The sequence below is a fragment of the Callorhinchus milii genome, unplaced genomic scaffold (assembly GCF_018977255.1).
Source record: "Callorhinchus milii isolate IMCB2004 unplaced genomic scaffold, IMCB_Cmil_1.0 Scaffold10, whole genome shotgun sequence".
NCBI classification, from domain to species: domain Eukaryota; kingdom Metazoa; phylum Chordata; class Chondrichthyes; order Chimaeriformes; family Callorhinchidae; genus Callorhinchus; species Callorhinchus milii.
This window is the reverse complement of record NW_024704751.1, coordinates 6,449,000-6,474,654: the sequence shown is the minus strand read 5'-3', so window position 1 is coordinate 6,474,654 and position 25,655 is coordinate 6,449,000. Positions and strand designations below refer to the sequence as shown.

At 47.2% G+C, this 25,655-nt stretch overlaps 1 protein-coding gene across 1 annotated transcript; it reads left to right on the top strand.

Moving 5' to 3' along the window:
• On the top strand, positions 1-25,655 carry supt6h (SPT6 homolog, histone chaperone and transcription elongation factor). The gene is made up of 37 exons (XM_042338400.1): positions 1-170; positions 1,138-1,254; positions 1,879-2,037; positions 2,680-2,750; positions 3,461-3,653; positions 4,384-4,468; positions 5,147-5,423; positions 5,898-5,999; positions 7,074-7,190; positions 7,709-7,798; positions 8,707-8,849; positions 9,395-9,549; positions 10,270-10,368; positions 10,824-10,953; positions 11,224-11,374; positions 11,694-11,848; positions 12,473-12,668; positions 13,084-13,226; positions 13,403-13,520; positions 14,055-14,131; positions 14,557-14,692; positions 15,367-15,504; positions 16,176-16,343; positions 16,803-16,930; positions 17,230-17,437; positions 17,779-17,926; positions 18,127-18,269; positions 18,879-19,019; positions 19,368-19,563; positions 19,982-20,220; positions 20,609-20,722; positions 21,305-21,429; positions 21,898-22,010; positions 22,507-22,587; positions 23,030-23,184; positions 24,057-24,223; positions 24,784-25,655. The coding sequence occupies exons 2-37, from the start codon at positions 1,149-1,151 to the stop codon at positions 24,971-24,973; spliced, it is 5,157 nt and encodes a 1,718-aa protein (XP_042194334.1). The 5' UTR covers positions 1-170; positions 1,138-1,148; the 3' UTR covers positions 24,974-25,655.

Genomic DNA, 25,655 nt, shown 5'->3' with positions numbered 1-25,655 from the left:
GGATCCAGGCCTTGTGGCTGCCCCGGAAACGGAAGTGACCGAACGGTGCCGGGTCACACCGGCGGCCATCTCTCCCTCGATCCAGGCTCTGGGGCTCCAGACTGGGCCCTATTCGCGGAGGAAGAGGAGGAGGAGGAGGAGGATCGTCTCCATCGCCGCGGCTCCGCGCGGTCAGTGCGGCCTTTCGGCTCCTCGTCTTTGCCTTTAAAGAGCTTCAGCCGGTGGCTGCCCCCCCCCCCCCTCCCTCTCTCTCTCTCTCCCCCCCCACAGGCCCAGGCCTCGGCCCCCGCCCGCTTGGCAACCAAGGCCCCGGCTCAGGCCCGTCACTGCAGCCTCACTGCCCGGCCTCGCTGGGTGGGGGGGGGGGGAGAAGAGGGGAGAGAGAGTCTCTAGACCTTCCTCTTCGAACACCTTCCTACCGCCCCCCCCCTCCACACACACACACAGACACATTGCCCCCTCTCCCCCCCCCCTCTCCCCCAGGGACCCCCCCCCCATTCCCAGAGGGATTTTCCCTATCCCGGGGGGGTCCTGAGGAGAGTGTTCCTGGTCCCGGTCCCCGAGAGATTCCCCCCCCCCTCTCGGTCTCACTCTCAGCGATGACTGTCAGACCTCGTAACCTGGTGTATAGGCAAAGAGGTGTGGGGGTTGGGGGGGGTGGGGTGGGTGGGGGGGGTTTAGGGAATATCTTCTAAGAAGAGGACTCCTTAATTTAAATATATTCCCGGTTTCCTCCAGTGAAATAATCTTTTTATTGGGTTTGATTCTCATTAAAATACAACCCGGGCTTTCAATACCACACCACATGGTCTGACCCGAATTGATGAGTTGGCCGTTTGTTTTAAGAGCTGAAATGCTACCGAGGTTTTATTTTCTCTCTCTCTCCTTTAACCCCCCCCCCCCCCTCACGCGCGCACACACGCACCACGCAAATATTATTTGATCAGCCCTTATTTCCTCTGCGACGAACCTGCGTAATAAACTTGACGCCGGGTCGTCTGTCGCAGTTTAACGCACTTTCTTTCCCCCGCACCCGACAAGATGACAGTCGGGCTTCTGCGCGCGATGTGCTATCCAAAGCGATTGTGGCAAGGGAAGTCGACCCCTCCGTGAATCTTTGCATCTTCTGCTTTGCAGGATCTGCTGAGATGTCGGACTTTGTGGAAAGCGAAGCTGAGGAATCTGAGGAAGAGTACAACGAAGAAGGGACCGTAGTTCCAAAGAAACCCAAGAAATTCATAGAAGATGATGATGGTACGTGACAGAGCCCGGGACAATGGGACGATCCTTTTAAGAAACTCTTTGATGCTGTAATGGAAAGCTGGAGCGGCTGTGCGTGTGTCTGTGTGCGCGCGAGTGTGTGTGTGTTTGAAAAAGGGCAGGATTGGCAGAAAAAGGCTGTGATACAAATGCAGTGTATCCCACTAGCCTTTGCTGTCTCGACTTGCACATGAAGAGTTCTCACTCAAGCTTTTAACCTGGCTCTGGCTTCAGACTCTATTTCCAGCCTCTGTGTTCAAGCTGTTTGTTTGTGGTGTGCCCAGTACAGTGGAGTCCTGTAGCTCAGTGGTTAGAGAGCTCGCCTTGCAAGCAAGAGGCCTGGGTTCGATTCCCAGCAGGGTGAAATGTTAGGCAAGTTTCCTTACACCACACACCTCTGATTAACCAGCAGTAAGTAGGAACCCGGTTGTTAGTCAACTAGTGGATCGCTTTTCGGGGGGTAATAATTCTTTTTTTAAAAAAAATTGGTTATTTGATCCACAACTGTTTGCGGGACACTAGTCAACGTACTTTACAATATACCCTGTGAAGCGCTTTGAGACGTCTTGAAGTTGTGATAAGGCGCTATATCAAATGCAAGGATTATTATTGTTACAGAGGAGGAAGAGGAAGATAATGCTGATGACCAGGATGAACAGGGGAATTTGAAGGATTTCATCAATGACGAGTTGGACGAGGATGAGGAAGATGATGACGAGGCAGGGAGCGATGCTTCCGGAACATCCGACAGCATTGCCAAGAAGAGAAAGCGGAAGGGTGAGTCTTCAAAGCTCTCATTCTTTCCTTCAGTGACAGTTCATCTCAGCGGTTGCAAGGCCAGACTTGCTAATTCTTCGTATTTGATGAATTGTTTAAAAACAAACTCATCGTAAGTACTAAATAATGAGATTGCGTTTGCATGACCGGCTTATAAATACGATATAAAATTACATTTGTATAGCACCCTTAACGTTTGGACGACGTTCCAAACTGCTGAACAGTCAGGGGTTTGGACGGGAGCTGGGGCGGGATCTTATAAAGCATCCGGACAATTCAGATATAGACTTTAAATGTGTCTCTAATGACTGTGTCTCTATTAGCAGCTGTTTGTCTTCCATTGCGCATTTACATGTTCATCTCCTTAGGTAAGGCATCCTAACAAGCAGTGTGATTACAGTGCAATGGATTGGGATTGGGTTTAAAACACTGAACAGTGTGGTGGTCAGCCTGTAACCATCAAATTCGATGTACAGAGAGATTCTGTTTTTTGACAAATGATTCATAAATTTGTTTTATGATATAAAATGGAGAAGGAACAGTTTTAAAAGTCCTGTGATGTGTTATGGTGCCAATGATGCTATATACTAAGTTTGCTTACCTCTCCTCAAAGGTAGTTCTATGTTTCTTTTCCCCCTGTAGCTTATGATGACAGACTAGAAGACGATGATTTCGACCTCATTGAGGAAAATCTGGGTGTCAAAGTCAAAAGGGTAAAGCTATTTTTTCTGGATGTCAACTGAAATGATTTTATTGTTTGATAGGAATGTACAGAATCCAAATTATTGCTGTGTTCTCCCAAAGTTTCTTTTATATTAAAAAAAAGCACAAGATTATTTACATCACTGATTCTCCAAATATCCATTTACTGACCCAGTCCTTCTACATGGCCTCTCTGACTAGTATATCCACGCAATCTAAAATGTCTGTCCATCTTCCCTCATCATTAGCTTGAGTCCACGGCCCCCATCCATTATAGATTTCACAACTGGAAGCAGAAAGACAAGTTTCTTGCAAGTGCAGTACTTTGATACAACTTGAATCATTGGCAGCAAATGTATGTTGGAAGAAAGCACGTTGGGGAGGACAAGTTTGCAGAGAGAGAGCGGGGAAGTGGGATTGATTTGGAAGCTCTTTTCAAAGAACCAGCGCAGACACGCTGGACCGAATGGCCCCCTTCTGTGCTGTATGATTCTATGAAAGGATTGAGGAGTATGTGAGACTAGTGTTTTTTTTAACTGTGGGTCGGTTACTTTCCCATCCTGTACATTCCTGCGTTCATAATGAAATGTGTTGTAGCAGTACAATGGTAGTGATTTGGAGAAGCTTACCAAGAGTCTTGCCTTCGGGGCTCTTAACTTGAGGAAAGTCATCATTGTAAGCTGGCATACGGTGGCTTATCGCTGTATTCTGTTCTGTACAGCAAAAGTTCCGGCGTGTGAAAAAAGTCTCTGATGACGAGGACGAGGAGGAGGAAGAACATTCCAAGAAAGGCCACGAGAAGGAAGCCATCGCTGATGAACTCTTCCCAGAGTTTGACGGGGAAGAAAGAGAGCAGGTCGAGGCTCCGGTCATTCCTCCCGAGGAAGAGGAGGAGGAGGAAGAAGAGGAGTCTGGTAAGAATGGGACTGTGTTCCACTGTTGCATCAGGTGTTCGCCTGGCTTAATTGGTTCAAAGTTGGACATATTAGGTATCAACCTGGCTCAGTTGGTAGCAGTCTTGCCTCTGCGGAGTCCTAGGGTTTAGAGCACTCGCCTCGCATGCGAGACCTGGGTTTGTTTCCCGGGCAGGGCGAAACGTTGGGCAAGTTTCCTTACTCCACACGCCTCTTTACCTAGCAGTGAGTAGGAACCCAGTTATTAGTCGATTGGCGGATTGCTTTTCCGGGGGTAATAATTCCTTCAAAATAAAATAATAAATTGGTCACTTCAATCCACGACTGTTTGTGGGACACTGCTGTGTGTAATTGGCTGCCATGTTTCGCCCACAAAACAAAGTCACTTTACAGTATATTCTGTGAAGCGCTTTGAGAAGTCTCAAAGACATGATAAGGAGCTATATCAAATGCAAGGATTATTATTGAGCTCAAAGGTTCTGAGCTCAAACCTACCTTCAGTTCGGACTTTGAACTTGTACAGTCTTAGTCTTGTCTCGCATTCCATTGCAGTGCTGGCTGAGACATTGAACCAACGTTTCTGTCTGTCCCTGTTCAGGTGGATGTTGTCTAGACTGTACACAGGACTTTGTAGACTCCCTACCCTGTACATCACTCGAAACACAATGCTTGTAAGAGGCGAGCGTTAAGCCACACACATTTTGGCTGAGTTTGTGTCGCTGTTTTGCAGATATCGATGACTTTATCGTCGATGATGACGGGCAGCCACTCAAGAAACCAAAGTGGAAGCGAAAGTTTCCAGGGTACACAGATGCGTAAGTAGAAATGTTTTTCGCGCAGACAAGAGAACTAACCGTAAGGCACCCAGGTTACACTAGTGTCATTTTATTGAGAATTTTATTGAAAGCAAAGTCTTATCCTTTTGGAGCCATTTTCAAGGTCAGAATACCCAACACTGCATTACGCCAACCGCTTATTGAAGCAATATATTGTTGCTGGTTAGTGAAACCTTTTTGAAAGATCACAAGAGCTGTTTGGTTGAATTGATCTCACCCTTCCAGAATTCTGTCCTACTGTCCTCCCATGACAGCATCTAACTGGTTCTTAAATGAGTCTCAGAGTCCTGGACTCAACCACCCAACCTTTCCTGAAAATCCCGTTCCTGTTGTTAATTGCCATCTGGCCAAAGAAATACTTTCTGGTGCCTGTCTAACCTTTTCTTTTTGCAACCCTGAATTTGTGTCCCTCGTTCTGTAGCCTTGGCACATCGGAAAGTATCATTGTGGGTTGACTTTCTGAATCCCATTAAATAAAATCTTATACCCTTATAAGCTTTTTTCTCTCCGTTGCTGATATCTTCTTCCTCCCCCCCCCCCCCCCACCTCCTTGAGGCTGAAGAGAACCCTATTAATGAGTAAATAAATATTGCAGGGTTAGTGTAGCACTGTTGGATCTCACCACCTATCCGCAGTGTGCTGCTGTTTCTGTCCCAGTGCCCTTCAGGAAGCTCAGGAGATCTTCGGGGTGGACTTCGATTACGACGAGTTCGACAAGTACAACGAGTACGACGAGGAGCTGGAGGACGATTACGAGTACGAAGACGAGGAGCTCGGTGAAGGGGAGACCAGGGCCCGTCCGAAGAAAACCGCCAAAAAGCGTGTCAGCCGCCGGAGTATCTTCGAGATCTATGAGCCGAGCGAGCTCGAAAGCAGCCACCTCACTGACCAGGACAATGAGATCCGAGTGACCGACATGCCCGAGAGGTTCCAGGTCAGTGCTGCTTTGCTTTGGAGACACACAGCACCAAACAACAACAAATTACGTTTACACTGCGCCTTTTGTATCAGGAGGACGTCCCAAGGCGCTGGATAGTCAGGGATCCGCACCCGAGCTGGTGGTTGGGATCAGGAAGGGTGGAGGGTGGGGAGGATAGGAGTAGGAGGGTGACTGAAGGTTTGGTCGAAGAGGAGGGTCTTGAGACAGGTTTTGAATGAGGCAAGGGAAGGGACAAGGCGGATGGACTGTGGGATGGAGTTCCAGAGGGTGGGGTCAAAGAGGCTGCACGCCCTCCTGCCAATGGTGGGGCAGGCAAGGTGGGGGATGTGAAGCAGGCCAGAGCGTGCTGAGCGGAGGGAGCGGACAGATTTGTAGGGGTTTAGAGGTTCATTGGTTCTAAGACGAGAAGAGTGTGAAAGGGCTTTTTCTGTAATACTCAAATGGCTTCCTTGCTTTCTCTGTTAATAGCTTCGTGGCATTCCAGTCAAGCCAGCTGAGGATGATGAGCTAGAGGAAGAGGCAGAGTGGATCTACAGAAATGCCTTCTCAACGCCAAGTATCTCTTTACAGGTCGGAGTCTGAAAAGCACATTTGCTAAATTCCCGACAGACATCTTGTTGCACTTTTGGCCATTCCAAGCTGCATTTACCTCCAAAAATACAGTCACTGCACTTTGAGACATCTTCTCGACATGACCCTAGATGAAATCCAAGGATGATTGTTATTAGAACACGGGGACATTTTGCCCATTTTATTAGATCATGGCAGCTCTCTCAATACCATTTTTCGACCTGTTCTCAAAATGATTTAATACCCTTCCTTCCCAAGGTTCCCTCCATTCATCTCATCCTCTTATGTCTCCCTTTTAAATATCCAAACCATTATTCATCTGTACTGTGATATCTTTGCATGTGGCTGTTAATTAACTCCACAGTTAGGCAAAGCTGGTTTTCCCTCAGTGTTTATCTAACGCCATCTGGGAATTCATTGAAGGACAGATGAAAACCATCTCTTCAGTCACCAATTTTATACAACCTATACAACTCCAGGAAGCCTCTTAAAAACAGCTGATCACTTCACTCTTTACCATTCAAATCATACTTGCATGTTCACATCAGGTATGATCTAACGCAGAATGCTTTGCATTGCAGAATATGCATGCAAATCAGTACGAGAATAACATATGCAACCGGAGAGTTCGTACAACTCAAATGGAGAGTTCGTACAACTCAAATGGAGAGTTCGTACAACTCAAATGGAGAGTTCGTACAACTCAAATGGAGAGTTCGTACAACTCAAACGGAGAGTTCGTACAACTCAAACGGAGAGTTCGTACAACTCAAATGGAGAGTTCGTACAACTCAAATGGAGAGTTCGTAGCCGGAGGTGCTTTATAATATTGGTTGACGAGATCAGTTCTGTAGCGTGGAGTTAAATTTGTTTTAAGACAACTTTTTGTTTGGGGGAGGGAGAGAAATAGCGTCCTGTCTTAGAATTCTACATAGTCTGCGACTGACCATTTTTCTTATTTGTTTGCTGGTTTATTAACCTTCAAAGTTGTTGCAAAAAAAAAACCAGGCTAATTTTGAAGGGCTGGAGCATTTCTGTGTGGGAGCCCGGTTAATGATGTGTTTACTGTGGCAGGAGAGTTCGGATTACCTGGAGAGGGGCCAAGGTGTTAGCAACTTCAGCAGAAAAGGTCCCAGCACCATCCAGAAGATCAAAGAGGCGCTCAATTTTATGAGGAACCAGCACTTTGAGGTACCTCTGCGGGCTTCTGGCTTGTCTTTTCAAGGTTGATTTACAAACGTTCTACCTCCGTACAGCATAACAGATGCTTCCAAACAGTTGGCAACACGGCGACTGACTAGAACGGAGACCCTTTATAACCCGCTGCTTTTATAGCTCAGATTCGGTTCTAACATGGTTGGCTGCTGTATGGGCCACATTCGCTCTGTGTGCGTGTAACTGGTCTCTTCGCTTCACGGCGCTGGACAGCTTTTGTGCCAAAATGGCCGACTTTCAGGTCATGAGGTGGCCAAAGCAGGAAATGGTGTTGGCAGGACCTGATGACCCGGAAGTTGTACGTTTATTCGCGCGGGGGGGATCCTATGGTAGAGTTGTGTGTTCAGCGCCAGTCCCAGGCCTATAGTATTGAGCCGTTATGAACCCCCTGCGGGTGTTGTCCTGGAGCGTGATTGCTTTAACGCTGTGTGCTGCAAACCAGCTTCACGTGCAGTTTGATTCATTTTGCTCTTTGCCTTTCATACCTTTGTTAGGTACCTTTCATTGCCTTCTACAGAAAGGAATACGTGGAGCCAGAGCTGAACATCAATGACCTGTGGAAGGTCTGGCAGTGGGATGAGAAGGTAGGAGACTGGCAATCGTTAATGAGCAAGTTCATGTTCTCTTATTAATATGCATACAATTACACAGAGTGTTAGAGCCCGGAAACAGGCCATTTGGCACAACTAGTCTTACGTTCTTATGAGCCTGTCTCCTCCCCCCATTCCCCTCTCCGTTCGCTTCTCCCTTCATGTTGCCATAAGGTTCCCTCTTAATTCACTGCTGTTTTCTTTTTCAAGCTCAGTCCACATTATCTTTGTAAAGAAGATCCTTCAAAGTTCCCTTTATCCGTTCCTCGAGGTCTTATATTTATACTTCCTCGTTTTGGATTTGTAGGAAAAAAATGTGGAAATGGGCTATTAATATCCATTTTATCGAATCCTTTCTTAATTTTAAACGCCTCTAACGGGAAATAAGAGTCTTAAGTTTTTTTTTAGCCCGCAAAAAAAATGTACAGTCTATTCTGTGAAGCGCTTTGAGACGTCTCGAAGACGTGATAAGGCACTGTATCAAATGCAAGGATTATTATTATTATTATCTCCAGAGAGGAAAACTACCCTGTTCAGTTTTTCTGTATAACTGTTGCCGAGTGCCTCTAACTAAACCACCAGTTTTGGAACATTTAATTGCACTATAACCATACAGATGAAAGGTTATTTTGAGGTTATGATCGCAGTCAAACAAAATTCCCCGTTCTGAGTTCTGAGAAACAATGGAGGAAACGGCTGTTGAGAGGTACACAAATCAGTTGAATTTGCATCGATTTTCATTATTTCAGGGTTTGGTGCGTTCTGGAAATGTGATGTTTCAGTACTCGCCCACTAGGTGGCGGCAGTCGAGCCTCATCGGGTGCTCTTCAGGCAGCGCTTCTGACCGCTGCGTTGCTCTGTTTGTTCTCCGGTCGCCATTGTTTGCAAACGTTCTGTTTCAGTGGACACAGCTGAAGAATCGGAAAGAGAACCTCACACGCCTGTTCCAGAAGATGCAGGCTTACCAGTACGAGCAAATCTCCGCTGATCCCGACAAGCCGCTGGCAGACGGGGTGAGAGCGCTGGACACAACGGACGTCGAAAGGTACCTAACTCTCTGACGGTGTCGAGCGAGCGCTGGGCTTTCTGCGGGTTACAGTATTGCTGGCGGCCTAGGAGCCCATTGTTGCTCCACTTCCCTTTGCTTTAAGAAGACAGCAGAACCAAAATATTCATGTCACCACAAACGCTGTGATTCACATCATTATTTTGTTTAGTTGCTGTGTGAAGCTCTACCGCGAGAACCGAAAATGATCTTGAAATGTTTTTTGTCCTTTTCCTCTTCTTTTATACTCCACGAGAGTCTCATTATTCCCTCCCTCGTCCCCCTCTATTCCCTTCTCCCTCGTGCGTGTGCATCGAGTTAATAATAATAATAGTTCCCTATTAAATACACAGCTACGATAAACCTCACATAAGAAGTATCAGTTGGGACCCTACGTTTAATATGATTTATGCAAAGCATTAGCTTTGTCAAACTCGCATAGGGTATAAAACTCTTTGGAATGGGACTTGGGCAGCTGTATTTCACCTCCGGGTTCCACACTCCTGATGAAAGGCTCTGCGTCCTCTTTCTCTGTGTTCGGGCAGATTGAAGGACGTGCAGTCCATTGACGAGCTACGAGACGTGTACAATCATTTCCTGCTGTATTACGGCCGCGATATTCCAAAAATGCAGAACGCCTCCAAAGTGACAAAGAAGAAATACAAGAAGAACCAGCAGGGGAGAGAGGACGAGGAGGAAGGTCCGTATTCCTCCATTTGGATCATGATTCCATTGCTATAATAATTCTTTAATTCAGTACCACAGCTTTCACATCGATGGGACATCCCAAAGTGCTTCGCGAAATATACAACAACAACGTGCATGTGTATAGCGCCGCTCACGCAGGGTAGCGTCCCAGAGCGCTTGACAGTGGTGGAGCACGACCCCGAGACGGGGTGACCGTAGGCACGGTCGAAATAGGAAGGTCTTCAGGCGTGACCTGAAGATGGGAAAGGAAGGGACAAGGCAGAGGGATAGAGGGAGAGTGTTCCAGAGTTTTTTGGTGTAGTGGCTGAAAGCTCGGCCACCAATGGAATGGAGGGTGCGAGGGACTTGCAGAAGGCCAGAGCCATTTACTGTAAAGTGCAATGACTGTTTTGTGGGCAAATGCTGCAGCCAGTTTGCACACAGCAATGCCATTCCTACCTTTCGAGGGTTAAGGCTATAATTTTCTCCTCCTCCGAGTACATCAAATCGTTTAAAGACATTGTTTATCTTAGAAATCAGCGTTCCGAACTCTACCCCACGTGAAGGCCGCTGTATAATCGCAAGTTATTGTTATTGTTGAAATGAGCAACTTTATACTTAACGGCTGTGTGTAATGGGGAGTGTTGCAGTGGTGGAAGGGGTGGAGTTACGCATGTAATGTGAGCATTGCTCTGCTCTGTGCCTTTACTTTGTGCTTGTGTTGTGTTTGCAGGGGAGCGAGACGAGGTTGAAGAGGAAGAGCGGCTTCCCACGGAGCTTAAGCAGGCGTCTCGCAGAGACATGTACACCATCTGCCAGAGTGCCGGCCTAGGTACACACCTCATTTACCTCATCTTCCCAGACATAACCCGCTCGTTTGCCCCAGAGGTAGTTTGGTATGGAATAGTGGGTCATAAAATCATAGCCATTTACAGGGTAGAGAAGGAAGCCATTCGGTCCATCTTGTCCAAATCAGGGCGAGCTGTCTGTTCAATTCCATTGCCTCACACCCTATCCCCACACTCCTTCAAGCCTCTATCCTTCCTAAACCTGTTTACTTCCCTCTTGAAGCCCACAGTGGACTCTGCCTCTTATCAACTTACTTGGCAGTGCATTTCACATCCCAACAGCTCAGAGTGGGAAAACGTTTCCTGATCTCTCCTTGTGTTTTTCTCGTGATCACTTTGTGGCTTCTTGTCAATGACTCCCCGATCCAGTTTGTGCAAGGTCGGTTACAGTATTCACCTGGCCTGATTGTGTGTGTGTGCGCGCGCGTGTGTGTTTTAGATGGCCTTGCCAAGAAGTTCGGTCTGACTCCTGAACAGTTTGGTGAGAATCTCCGAGACAGTTACCAACGTCACGAGACTGAGCAGTTTCCCGCTGAGCCCCTGGAACTGGCCAAAGATTACGTTTGCAGGTTAGCAATGGAGCCGAGGCGTGTAATACAGTAAGAGTTGGGACTTGAAACGTGTGCAGTTCTTGGCGGCGGGGGGGATGTGGGCAGGGAATTATTCAGATGCCCTTCAACTCGAGACGTTCAGGTGATTGCTTTACGCGGGTAAAGATGTAAAAAGTGAACGTTGCCGTTGAAATTTTAAAAAGAAATTGAATTTGTAATGTCGTGCGCCTTTTTTGGGCGTGAAATCAGCCTACGTGTTCGACACGCTGACCTCTCTGCGTCTTTCAGTCAGTTTTCATCGCCTGAAAACGTGCTGGAAGGCTCTCGGTACATGGTGGCCATGCAGATTGCCCGCGAACCCTTGGTCAAGCAGGTGGTGAGGCAGACCTTCCAAGAACGAGCCAAGATTAACATCATGCCCACAAAGAAAGGCAAAAAGGTAACCTGAAGACGTGATGAGGCGCTGTATCAAATGAAAGGATTATTAACAATAATAATTTCTATTAATAATAATAATTAATATTTTCAATCCACGACTGTTTGTGGGGACGCCGCTGTGCGCAATTGGCTGCAGCGTTTCGCCCACAAACATACAATCAATTCACTTTACAGCATATTCTGTGAAGTGCTTTGAGACGTCGAGAAGACGTGAAAAGCACCATATCAAATGCAAGGATTATTATTATTATATTGCTGTTATTTCAAACGTTGAGGATGGATCCTGTGAGAAGGTGCCTGACATATTCTTGTCGCTGCAGGATATCGATGAGGCGCACTACGCCTACTCCTTCAAATACATAAAGAACAAGCCCGTTAAAGAGCTCAGAGATGATCAGTTTCTGAAGATGTGCCTTGCCGAGGATGAGGGTCTGTTCACCCTAGATATCTGCATTGACATGAAAGGACTCGAAGGGTAAGTTAGAAACGCAATAATGTGTACTTTTAGACAGCGCCTCTCGCGTCGGGAGGACGTCCCAAAGTGTTCGCTCGGCTGACTGGGAGCTCGAGATGATGGGGGAGGAGGGAAGAGGGAATGACCAAAAGTGCAGTCTGGAGGTAGGGGTAGGTTTTAAAGCAAGCTTTAAAAGTGGGGGGTGGAGCAAGAAAGGATGGAGCCAGTGGGGGTAGAATGGCTGAAAGCTTGCCCACCGACACTAGGGCAGATCAGGTGGGGGATATGAAGCAGGCCGGTGCACTCTGAGCGAAAGGAAGAAGGAACTTGGCAATAACTTGGCAAATGTTGTGCCTTTAGCCTCTCTGTCCCCGCCTTTGGAACTCCATCCCACGGTCCCTTCGCCTTGTTCCTTCCCTTGCCCCCTTCAAGATCCATCTCAAGACCCTCCTCTTCGACCGGGGCTTTGGCCACCCTCCTACCCCTACCCTGCCTGCCCTCCACCCCTCTTGATCTCAACCCCCAGCTCGGGTCCAAATCCCTGACTGTCCAGTGGCAGCAATCCACCCCAGCTGACCGCTGATAAAAATAGTCTGCACAGCGGCTGAGTTTGCTTTATCATCCCTTTTCCTTCTTTGTTTTCAGTTACGGCAGTGACCAGACTTACTTTGAGGAAATCAAGCAATTTTACTACCGCGACGAGTTCAGCCACCAAGTGCAGGAGTGGAACAAACAGCGGAGCATGGCCATCGAAAGGGCACTAAACCAGTTCCTCTACCCGCAGATGGCTAAGGAACTTAAAAACAAGCTGCTCATTGAGGCGAGGGACTACCTGTGCAAGGTGTGTACCTATTTTAAGGCCCTGAGCGGGTCCTGCGTTTGATCCTTTTGTAATGGCTCGAGTTATCACTTTACCTCACCTTTTATGGCTTCCGCTTTGATGAGTGAGTTACGAAACCAACTCGTGGAAGCCCTGACTCGCAGCTTTGAACTTTGTAAAGTTGCAGTTTGATGGAACTGAGTCGCGACCGGGGCAGGAAGAGAATCTTGTCTATAATGCAAGTGTTTTATTATCTCAGTTTGGGATGTATTTATGAACGGACTTTGTACAATTTCAGAACTGTGTGTTGTACCTTTCTCTAACGCTTGTTGTCAGGCTATTGTTTCTGACATGGACCAGTATTTGATTGGGATCGCGGATCATCCAGCCACTTCACGGTAACTAACTGTGAACTGTGAAATTGTCCCCGCTTTAGGCATGCAGCCGCAAGCTTTACAATTGGCTAAAGGTCGCACCGTACCGGCCCGACCAGCAGAACGAAGAGGACGACGACGACTTCATGGAGGAGAATCAAAGCAAAGGAGTCCGAGTCCTGGGGCTGGCATTTTCGGGAGAGAGGTACGTTTCTGGGCAAGGAGTTTCTTTGAATGGTAATCTTTAAGTCGGTGCGGTACGGGCCGCACTAAGTTAGAAGCACCAACCGTGTTTTTATGCTGGTAAATCGTCAGTCGGCTGTCCTACAGCCTGCGTTAGTAGCTTCATTGATGTCTCGTCCTCGTGTTCTCCCCTTTCAGGGACACGCCAGTCTTCTGCTCTCTTGTTAATGGAGATGGTGAAGTGACCGATTTCCTTCGCCTACCCTACTTCCTGAAGCGAAGGAATGCCTGGCGAGAGGAGGAGAGGGAGAGGAAGGTAATAAAATGCACGACCAGCAAACCGACCGACTGTTTGGCTTTTGATTTGTCCCTTTCTCTCTTAAACCTTTCGAGCGTCGATTTTCAGTTCGGACTAAATCGTCTCCGCTCCCCCTTCCCTCACCCAACCAGATCTGATTTTTTTGCGTCTGTGTTAACAAGGCTCAAGTGTCTTTAATGTATACAGAGAAGATAACATTTTTTGTTAGATATTTACCGATTTTAAATGAAATAGTATCTTGATTCGCTCTGCAGAAGTTTATTTCACGACACTTCAGTTTTCAAGGATTACATCTATTTGTGGAAACTCCTTGGTAACTCGTCACTCCGAGGGAAAAGAGTTATCAGCAGCGGCAAGTTGGGCAAATTCATAAATACATAAATAAATAAATGCGGCAGGGAAATTGACAGCACGATGTCGTCTTAAATGGTAGTGACAAGTTCAGCCAGAGGGTTGCGTTATTAGGAGTTTTAACTGTTATTATTATATCAATGTAATGTAATCAATCACTTCTGTTCATTTTCTCTGCAGGCTCATGATATTGAAACATTGAAAAAATTTCTGCTGAACAAGAAGCCTCACGTCGTGGCTGTTGGTGGAGAAAACAGGTGGGGAAGGAACTCCGCTCCTGTGTTTCTGGGGCGTTGCCGTACACAAATTAGCTGCCACGTTTATCTACAAAAGACACAGTCACTACACTTTGCAGTAATTCTTGTGCAGCTCTTTGAAAGTTCCTCCCGACATGAAAGACACTATCTCAAATGCAAGGATTAGTATTACATGGAAAGCACATTTTTTTTTTATGGCAGTCGAAAGAGAAAGGGAAAAGTTCTGCTCACAAAATATACAGTCAATTCACCTTACAATATATTCTATGAATCGCTTTGAGATGTCTCAAAGACGTGACAAGGCTCTACATCAAATGCAAGGTTTATTATTCTGAATTGCTCCCATCACTGCAAGCTAAGCTCAGTGTCCGGGGAGCAAAATCCTGACTGATTGTTATTTACCGCTTTCCTTTCTCCCGGCGCAGGGATGCACTGATGGTCATCGAAGACATCAAGCGGGTGGTGAACGAACTGGAACAGGAGCACCAGATGTCACCCATCGGAGTACAGATGGTGGATAATGAGCTCGCCATGCTCTACATGAACAGCAAAAAGTCTGAAGTAAGCAACGACAACAACTTGTATTTATATAGCGCCCTTCACGGCAGAGATTTGTAGATTTTTGTTAAGTCGCTTATTTTTAAAGAAAAAAAGTAACCAGAATATCACTGACCTCGCGAGTCTTAACACACGCTTTGGGCACTTTCTACAGAAGGACCAAAAAGTCGTGATATCTACCGTATTTAAAATAAATATATAACGCCCTCCACGCAGGGCAGAGTCTCAGAGCGCTTAACAGTGACTGAGCCGGACGCCGGTGAGAGTGGCCGTAAGCGCTGTCGAAGAGGAAGGTCTTCAAGGCGGGACTTGAAAAAGGGGAGAGAGCGGGGGTTGAGGGAGAGTGTTCCTGAGTTTCGGGGCATAGTGGCCGAAAGACTTACTAGACATTGTAATGGTATCATGACTTCTTGATCACCCTGTACAGTCAACGGATGAGAGTTAGCTGAAGGCATGTGATCGTCATGCCCTTCTCACTCTCCCCTCTTCTCANCCCACCCCACCACCACCGAACTCAGTTGTCATTTGAAAGTGACTTGAATTTTGGTTGTCAGCTGGTGCGTAAAATACCATGTAAAACAACGTCCCGGACCGTGCTTCTCGACAGTGCACATCACAAACCCTTCACGAAAAGAAAATCGTGTTCGCTTGTTTAGAAACTTCCTGTTTTTCCCTAGAATGACTTCCGCGATTACCCTCCGCTATTGCGGCAAGCTGTGTCATTGGCTCGCCGGGTACAGGACCCGCTTGTTGAGTTTGCTCAAGTCTGCAGCTCGGACGAAGACATCATGTGCCTCAAATTCCACCCGTTACAGGTGATGTCTTATTATTCTGCACGTCTCCCATTCTGTACGTATTTTATGTGCAGCGATGTCTGTATTAAGGTTCTCGGTTTTGTGCTTTGACGCCTCCCATTTGTGGAATTTAGGGAGTAACGTTTCTGTCTCAAAGGCGTAAATACAACAATGATAACAAATGACATTTGTATAGCGCCTTTCACGTTAGGAGGACATTCCAAGGCGCTGGACAGTCAAGGATTTGGACCCGAGCTGGGGGTTGGGATCAGGAGCAGGTAGAGGGCAGGGAGGATGTGGGTAGAAGGGTAACCGAAGACGAGGTCGAAGAGGGGGGTGTTGAGACGGCAAAAAAAAAGTGCACGTTGTTGTCTGGGTTTTTAAATGATCCAGGTGAGCTCCTAAAACTCATTCAATACGATTCTTATACTTCAAAGCATCTAGTTGGTTTCAAATTGTGACTGCGGCTTTTGATCTGTCAGTTTGTGGCTGTCAGTTTCACAGACGAGTTGGTCTGGGTAGAGATGACGCTCTCTTGGCTCCAGGTGTGAAATCAAAGGAAATGAGCGAAAATTAATGTAGTGGAGGGTTTGGAGCCAGTTGCCTGAATTCTCCCATGGAAGTAAAATTGGGGAGAAGAAGAGAAAGTTGCCCCTTTTTCACGTTTACTTTTTCCCTTGAAATCTTTCCAGGATCAAGTAATAAAGGAAGAGTTATTCAATGCACTTTACTGCGAGTTTATCAACCGGGTGAACGAAGTGGGCGTGGATGTCAACAGAGCGATCACCCACCCGCACACTCAGGCGCTGGTTCAGTACGTCTGTGGGTTAGGACCTCGCAAAGGATCACATTTGCAAAAGGTCGGTCAGTCCGCCGGGTTCCTACATGGCGGTGGAACACTCACAATGGTTTTGTCTCGAAATAATATTGTAGTGACTCTTAACTTTTAAAGAACTATAAGTTTACAGTAGAGTATATGTTTTTTTAAGGGTGTCAAGGGATACGGGGCAAGGGCGGGTAATTGGACTTGAGGTATAGATCAGCCACGATCGAATAGAAAGGCTCGATCGAGGGGCTGAATGGCCTGCTCCTGTTTTCTATGTGTTTTCTCTCTTTTTTCCAAAAAAAAGTTGATCGGTGAAATAATTATCTTGTTCTTATTTAGCCATTTATCAATTTTGGTTTACAAGTCGTATTTTTCACAACTTCAGGGGAAAAGTCATTCACTTTTGTTTGGCTTTGAATGTTGGAAGGAAATTATTCTGTGTCGACGACGGTAACAATTCTGATATTGTGCAATTTGGTACTTTCCTACACAGATCCTGAAACAGAATAACACCCGTCTGGAAAACAGGACCCAGCTAGTCACCATGTGCCACATGGGACCAAAAGTCTTCATCAACTGCGCGGGATTTATTAAGATCGACACTGCCTCGCTAGGGGACAGGTTTGTCTTATATAATAATAATATTACATTTGAAATAGCGCTTTTCACGTCTTCTCGACGTCTCAAAGCACTTCACAGAATAGACTGTAAAGTGAAGTGACCGTATATTTGTGGGCGAAACGCGTCCCAAGGGCTAAGGATTGGCAGGCGCAATGCGTCTTTTTCTTCAAGATAGTCTTCCGGCAAAGTTGACCGGTTGTGATTGATCCTGGCGTTCGAGACTCGTAGAGAGGCACCGAGAGGGTTGTGTAGAGTCGTTGCATTTGCACCGCTGACGCTTTCTCGTGTGGTTTCTGCAGCACCGATTCCTATATCGAGGTCCTGGACGGTTCCCGAGTCCATCCTGAAACGTACGAGTGGGCCAGGAAAATGGCCGTCGATGCGCTGGAGTACGATGAGTCGGCAGAGGATGCTAACCCTGCCGGAGCTTTGGAAGAAATTCTGGAAAATCCCGAACGGCTTAAGGATCTCGACCTGGATGCATTTGCGGAAGAGTTGGAGAGGCAGGTCAGTGCTTCAAGATCCTCACGGAATTACTTTGGAGAAAGTGCTAAGGAGCTCGGGGTCAAAGTGGTCCACGTTTTGCTCGGTTTGGCACGGTGGTCCTGATGTCAAGCTTGTTGCTTTGTTTGAGCGCGGGATGGACTTCGGTTTACGAGAGGGAGTCTCTGTTTGTGAGACACTTGATTCCTTATTAAAGAATCTCATTAAGAAATACCACAAATTAGACCCCGCTAATTCAATTTTTAAAGCAATCTTGCACTGAATTAAGTGTGTGTGTGTGTCTGTGTAGTGAGTGTGTGTGTCACAGCTGAAATTCATCAGCTTTCTAACCTGTCTCTTAACAGGGTTATGGCAACAAAGGTATCACTCTGTATGACATTCGAGCTGAGCTGAGTTGTAGGTATAAGGACTTGCGTGTGCCTTGCCGATCACCAAACCCAGAGGAGATCTTCAACATGCTAACAAAGGAAACTCCAGAGACCTTCTACATCGGTAAGATTTGACTCGCTGGCCCTCTAATCCAAGTTAATTCTTCAAAGTCGCAATGGTCCTTTTTTTAGTCGTTTGATTTGGGGACTGTTAAATGGCGCGATGGGTTCAGTGCGCCTCAGTCACCTCAGCTGACCAGGCAAAGAAAAAAAATACTTTTGTTCGTCCTTTTTAACGTGTACTTTTGTTTTGTTGAAATGTAGGTAAGTTGATTACCTGCAACGTGACTGGGATTGCTCACAGAAGACCTCAGGGTGAAAGTTATGACCAGGCTATAAGGAATGATGAAACTGGCCTCTGGCAGTGTCCGTTCTGCCAACAGGACAACTTTCCAGAACTCAGTGAGGTAAGTTACTGCAGCCGTTTCAAGATCCTCACGCGCCCTGGCACCTCCCTACCTCTCCGACCTGCTTACTCCCCAACCCACGACCCGGTTACCTCCACTTGACTGGCTCCAGCCTCCTGCATATCTCTTGTGCCTTCCTTTCTGCCATCAGTGGCCGTGCTTTCAGCCACGTTCTCCCAAACTCTGGAACACTCTTCCCTCAATCCCTCCGCAATGCCCCCTCCTTCCCCATCTTCAGGTTGCGCCTGAATACCTTCCTCTTTGACCGTCCTTACGGTCACCACCGCCCCCAGCTTGGCGTGATGCTCCACCACTGCCAAGCGCTCTGGGACGCTAACGTGCATGAGGGCGCTACTTAAATGAAAGTTGTTATAACCGTATTCAACCCATGTGTTTCACAATTACTAGAATAGAACCTGTATCAACCTCCTTCAATGTTTTTCTGTTCTTCATTGAAATACTGCGCAGTGCAGACAGCCAATGGCGTGTGGTGTATATTAAGCTTCACCACATCTTTTTGAACGCGAACAAACCCAAGATGGGGTTTCAGGGTGAGAAATAATAGTTATCAATAAAAGGATTGTGTGTACTTTTTTTTCTTCGCTTTAGGTCTGGAACCATTTCGACAGCGGTGCCTGCCCTGGCCAGGCTATTGGAGTGAAAACCAGGCTGGACAATAACGTAGCGGGTTTCATTCCAACCAAATTCCTCAGCGACAAGAACGTTAAACACCCGGAGGAGAGGGTCAAGGTAGAGAGAAAGCGCGTCTCGTTACGAGCCCTTTTAGTGGTGGCGGCCGGGGCCTTCAGCCTCTCTGCCCTCTGTCTGGGGAACTCCACCCCAGAGTCCGTCCGCCTCGCCCCCCCTCCCTCGCCTCCTTCAAGACCCGTCTCAAGACCCTCCTTCCACCGCGCCTCGGTCACCCTACTTCTATCCTCCCAACCCTCCTGATCCCAACCACCGGCTCAGGTGCTGATCCCTGACTGTCCAGCGCCTTGGGACGTCCTCGTGACGTGAAAGGCGCCGTGTAAATATCATTTGTTGTTGTTGGTCGATATCTGACTGGGGGCTGAGCTGACGGCCACTGTTTCCTTTCAGATCGGCATGACCGTCCACTGCCGAATCATGAAGATCGACATTGAGAAGTTCAGTGTGGACCTCACGTGTAGGACCTCGGACCTGATGGACAAGAACAACGAATGGAAGTTGGTCAAGGACACGTACTATGACTTCGACGCTGAATCGGCAGATCAGAAGGTCGAGGACGAAGCCAAGAAGAAACAACAACGCACGAGTAAGTGTCTGTTCCTGGCAGCTAGAGGCACAGAGGTGCGATGGGCCGACCTGAGTTACGCTTAAATCGAAGGATAGCAAAGAACGTATCAGATTCTTAGTTTCCTTATTCTCCAATTGAATCCAGTTTTCAGTCGATCAGTTGTCGATTCCCAGCAAGTTCCAATAGTCTTTAAGACTCTCGGCGCCCGTGATAATTTAACATTGTTCGTAAAATAATCTTTTCCTTGCTGGGACAAGAAAAAGCCGTGAGAGAACAGTATTCTCTCTTCTGAATGTGCAGTTGTTGCACACAAAGTGTTATTGGAGATGACGATGATATGTGTTTGGAGACGGTCATATAACGAGGTAAATGTGGAGCGTTTGGTTTACGATTTACTCTACAACTTTTTCATCCCCCCCACCACCACCATCACCAGTGTACATCAAGAGGGTAATAGTGCACCCGTCGTTCCACAACATCAACTTCAAGCAGGCTGAGAAAATGATGGAAACCATGGATCAAGGAGATGTCATCATTAGGCCCAGCAGCAAAGGAGCGAATCACTTAACCGTGACCTGGAAAGTGGCAGAAGGGATTTACCAGCACATTGACGTGCGAGAGGAAGGCAAAGAGAACGCCTTCAGTCTGGGACAGTCTCTCTGGATCAACAATGAAGTGGGTAAAACGCACTTCAATCAGACACTGCACCCTAAACTCTGGAACGCTCTCGCTCAATCTTATCTCTCCGTCTCGCCCGCTCTCTCCCCTTTTTCAAGTCCCGCCTGAAAACCTTGCTTTTCGACCGTGCTTATGGTCACCTCCCGCACCCCTCCCGGCTCGGAGTCAGGCTCCGCCACTGTTATGCGCTCTGAAACGCTACCCTGGGTGGAGGGCGCGATGCAAGTGCAAGTTGCTGATGTTGGTTGCGCTCTGTAAATGGTGAATTTTTTTTATTATGATAATTATAATCCTTGCCTTGTTTCGAGACGTGAAGTGTTTGTGCTGCTTGACTTTGGACGTCTTGTGTTCGAAGCGCTTTACAGTCCTGGCTTTGGCTTTTCAGGAATTTGAAGACCTGGATGAAATTACTGCTCGCTACGTACAGCCCATGGCGATTTTTGCCCGCGACCTGTTGGACCATAAATACTACCAGGATTGCAACGGTGGAGACCGCAAGGTACCTACCTGCACAGGATGTTAGAGCAGTCAGCCCAGTCCTAGCTTTACTCTGATCAATTTCGATGAGGTTACTTGAGAGGCTGTTTGGTGATTCATTATGAACATAGATACATAGTCGTAGAAACAGGAGTGGGCTATTTAGCCCCTCGAGTCTGGTCCACCATTTTATAACTCAAGTCCAGTTACCCGCCTTTGCCCCATATCCCTTAATACCCTGACCTAACAAATATCTATCTACATGTAGGTTTGAATTTTTACATTTAATTCTTAATCAACAAATGACTCGAGTATTGCTTTTAACAACACTAATGATAGTACTGACTGCACAACGTTAGATAAATGCAAGTTGTCATTGTTTAATGTGCCGATTTAATCATGGATCGGGGCTCAAGGACTTTGCCTGTCTCAAACATTTTAGAAAGTTAACGTGGAGAGAATCCACCCGATTTACTCTCTACGCAGCATAGAGTCTAGTATTTGGCAAATCTTTTCATTTTGTAGTAAGCTTTCCACAAGAGTTTTCTTTCTCTCTACGTGACTTGTACAAGTCTATTCTTTTTTCTCCCCTCTCCCCTTCTAGAAAATGGAAGAACTTCTAGCAAAAACCAAAAGGGAAAAACCCTCTTTTATTCCCTATTTCGTTTCCGCCTCAAAGGAATTGCCAGGAAAGTTTTTGTTGGGCTACCAACCTCGTGCTAAATCAAGGTCAGTGGCTCCGTCAGCGAAAGAGAACGGATCGAAGCTGCACACACGCCTGTTAGTGAAGCCGGAAATTGGAAATGTGTATTCTCAATCCTTCCCCCTGCCCCCAGCCCTCCCTTCAGCAGTTAGTCAATTGGCCGATAGTTTAACAGGGTTAATAATCCTTCCCAAAAAAAAATTGGTCCCAGAATCCACAACTGTTTGTGGGACACTGCTGTGAGTAATTGGCTAACTCGTTTCGCCCACAGAATACACAGTCAATTCACTTGACAATATATTCTGCGAGTCACCTTGAGGCATCTCAGTGACGTGATAAGGCTCTATATCAGATGCATAGGATTATTATTCTTATTCTCCTCCTGTGGCACCTGAAGACTGTCCTGTGCCTCGCGCCTCAACCAGTCGTGTTTCTTTGACGTGGTAACGGCAGTGCCCTCTGTGTGCATTCTGACCACTGTGTTTGTTTTGCAGGGTTGAGTTTGTAACAGTGACCCCGGAAGGTTATCGCTATCGAGGGCAGATGTTCCCATCCATAAACGGACTGTTTCGATGGTTTAAAGATCATTTCCAGGATCCCGTACCAGGTGAGAACAAGTCAAACCTCTGGCACCTTACTGTGGCCGAGGAAAGCTGGCACAGACACTTACTTCTCTGCCTCTGTTTACCCAGCAGTAAGTAGGAACCTGGTTGTTAGTCGATTGGCGGATCACTTTCCAAGGGTAATAATCCCTCCCAATCCACAACTGTTTGTGGGACACTGCTGTGCGCAATCGACTGCTGCGGTTCGCCCACAAAATATACAGTCACTACACTTTACAATATATTTGCGGTGCGCTTTATTATTACTATTATTCACCGTTCCCTGCAATAGATTGAAATGAATTGGTGAATGCTCCACCTACTCATTTGAAGATGTAATGTACCTTTTGGACCAATTTAAACTTAATTTGAGACTAACTCTGATTTGTAACGATTCGATTGCGCGTGTGTGTGTATATGTATGTGTGTATGTGCGCGCATACGCAGTTTTAACGCTTGTCAGAACGAGTACAGACCAACCCGTCCTGTTTGTCCTTCCAGGCATTACACCTTCCAGCACGAGCCGATCCAGCAGGACCCCAGCCTCTATCGATGCGACGCCGGCTAATATCAATCTGGCGGGTAGGTGGAGCACTCAGCACATCCCGGCTTGTGTTTCGTTCCAGCCATAAGGTCCCCGGCTTTGGGAGGGGTGCTGTTTTGCCAGACTGGGCCATTATGTCTGTTTGTGAAGCTGGCCAGAGACTCACAGCGACCCTGGTAGTGCAAAGAGAACCCAGGCTCGTGCAAAAATACCTCCGAAGGCTGGCTTTTGTTTTCTTGCTCTGCTTTGTCATTTCGTTCACGCCGTTTGCAGAAATTGTTCCCCGATCCTTGAGGAATCTCTCTAGTTTGCAGACTTTATTCTAGGTTTCATTGAACTGCCTCCTGCCCCGTTTGTGTTTGGAGTTCCACTGCTTTATGAAACGGGAATTCTCTCTTTAAAAAAACACACACACACACAGTGTAACCCACAGTGATTCTTTGCTAACTGAGTATCTTTTCTTCCCTCCCTCCACGGCAGATCTCACACGAGCTGTCAACGCTCTCCCGCAGAACATGACGACGCAGATGTTCAATGCCATCGCGGCCGTGACTGGGCAGGGTCAGAATCCAAATGCTACGCCAGCCCAGTGGAGCTCCAGTCAGTACGGCTATGGCGGAAGCAGTGCCTATCACGTACGTTTCGTTCCGTTGCGGTTCCGCCTGACCGTGCCTTTCCTTGTCTCGGGCTACTGTGTCCCAACAAACCTGCAGGCCGGCAGTCGAGACTTGAAAGGTTCGAGTATCGGCCGGTTTGGGCGTTATTATTCATACAGTGTTTGGAGACCAGCCTCTCGTCATTCTGACCTTCTGGGGTAAATTTTGCGGCGTTCCCTTAACACGTTCCTTGTGTTGATTTACGCCGTTTCATTGTGTCATTTGTGAAATGCCGCATACCTGCTCTCCTTCCCCCACCCCGCCCGCCTCACAATTTATATCCAAGAAATATATAATAATGATACCAAAAATAATAATCCTTACATTTGGTACAACCCACCTTTCACATGGGAGGTCGTCCTGTCCCAAAGGGCTTCACAGGATGTATTTTGTGGGCGAACATTGCAGAGTGTGGAAAGATAATCTTTGAATCATTCCCGACTTTTCCCTTCAAACATTCCTTAAGCAATTTTTTTCCCTCTCCCCCAAGCCTGGTCCCGTGTGCAACAATTTATGTTATGATCACCCCCCCCCCACCCCAATAACGTCTCCTTCGCCCTCCGCCGTTCGATTATAAAGGGACATTATTAAAACATGCCGACGGCCCTTCAAACGCCAAATACTTTTCCGCATTTTCTCCAGATTAGCTCTCGTGCCTCTGGGGTCTGCCGGCTGTCCGTCTGTTTTTTTGATGCCTTTCGACTCGCCAAATGCCTGAAGAGACTTAAGGGAAATTAACGAGCAGAGTAATCCTCCGCAATCCGTTTTAAATGAACCGTTCCGGGTTTCAGTGGCCGCACGCCAGCAGTCGGAGGTGTTTTGTCAGCTCCTCTTTTGTTCTGGTGTTTCAGGTGTTTGCCACTCCGCAACAGCCGGTAGCAACCCCGCTATTGACCCCGAGCTATTCCTACACGACGCCCAGCCAGCAACCCATCACCACCCCACAGTACCACGGGAACGCCACGCCGCAAAGCTCTCACGCTCCTCCCTCTACTTCCCGGCAAAGATCCCAGCCAAAGTGAGTATCTTCGAGGAAGGCGCCCCCGTTTCGCACCTTCCTTAAGGTCGTCGCGATTTCCCCGGTTTCTGCGGCATATCCTTAATATGTTCCTCGTGTTTGTTTCATGTCGTTTGATTGAATGTCAATTGCGAAACGTCGCAAACGGGGTGGGTGGGGGGGGGGAGAGAGTGCATTCCAATCTGGGCGCGGGGAAATTTCCGTGTGTACGTGGCATACATATGTGGAACTCGCAATCTGCTATGGATGAATCTTGAGTGCGGGCAATTGGTTTCCACCCGTGTGGCAGACATCCAACATCCACAATTTGCACCCCTTCAGTCGTGGGAACAAAAGGAAGACTTGTCTCCAACTAAAGGGTGTTCAGCGTGTTTGATCTGATGTACAGGAGCTGTATGTGAGGAGCAGGCTATTAAGCTGTTCGAGTTTCTGTCTGAAAGAGAGCGTTGTTAAAACTGGGGGGTGGGGGGGTGAGAGTTGGGTGGTTAGAAGCAGTTAAAGCACTGAAAAAAGAGGTGGTTTGAAACACTGACGTTTGTCCACTATTTGCATTGCTCCAGGTCTTCGACTGCTCACACCGCGGTTGATTGGGGTAAGATAGCCGAACAGTGGCTGCAGGAGAAGGAACAGGAGCGGCGGAAACAGAAGGCCAAGATGACTCCCCGTCCATCCCCCAGCCCCATGATCGAAGGCACCCCCATGTCCATCGCTGGCGACGCCACCCCACTGCTGGACGAAATGGATCGGTAGAGGAGGAGGAGGAGGAGGAGAAAACAAACGGCATTTGAACTTCAATCCCAGTTTGCCTGGACCTGCTAATTTCAGTGTTTCCCTTATACCAAAAAAAAAGCTGCAGTTTTTTGCCTGGGAAATTTTTATTTTCTACGCTATGTATTGGCTGTTTTTCCGAATGTCTGTGACACTCAGTATTGCTTATACAAAGGGGAAGTTTGACACTTTCAGAAGGACTGAGGGAAAATCACTGGATTGTTAGAAGGAATGAATGAATGAAGGAATGAATGGATGGATGGATGGATGGGCCGAAGGGCGTGACTACTCTGCCAAAGGCTGAAACTCGGAGAGTGCATCTCTCTGCCCTATTAAGACTTGCACACGTGCAAAAAGAAAGCCTGTTTACAGCCTAATTTTAATCTCCAAGGAGCTAGTGTTTCATATCTGTTAAGTCATTGACAGCCCCACATTTGGGTTCTCAACTCCTTAACAAATGCGACCTTTTTTTTTCATATGCTATGATGATGTACATAAGTAGATCTACTCGAAAACTTTTTTTTTGTTTTAAAACTGTGTTCTTGTCAACGATTGCCACAGGTATGCGATACATATTTCTTTTTGGGTGGGAAAAAGGCGATTCAAATTGTACTTGGTTTAATAAGCTTCATTTTTTCTCTTGTCCCCCACCAACCCCCCCCCC

Bases quoted from the DNA above. Each gene is read 5' to 3' on its own strand.
- supt6h (XM_042338400.1), top strand. From the start codon at position 1,149: ATGTCGGACTTTGTGGAAAGCGAAGCTGAGGAATCTGAGGAAGAGTAC. The intron at 16,931-17,229 runs GTTTGTCTTATA...TGGTTTCTGCAG, and splicing joins ACTGCCTCGCTAGGGGACAG to CACCGATTCCTATATCGAGG. The intron at 21,430-21,897 runs GTCAGTGGCTCC...TTTGTTTTGCAG, and splicing joins CAACCTCGTGCTAAATCAAG to GGTTGAGTTTGTAACAGTGA.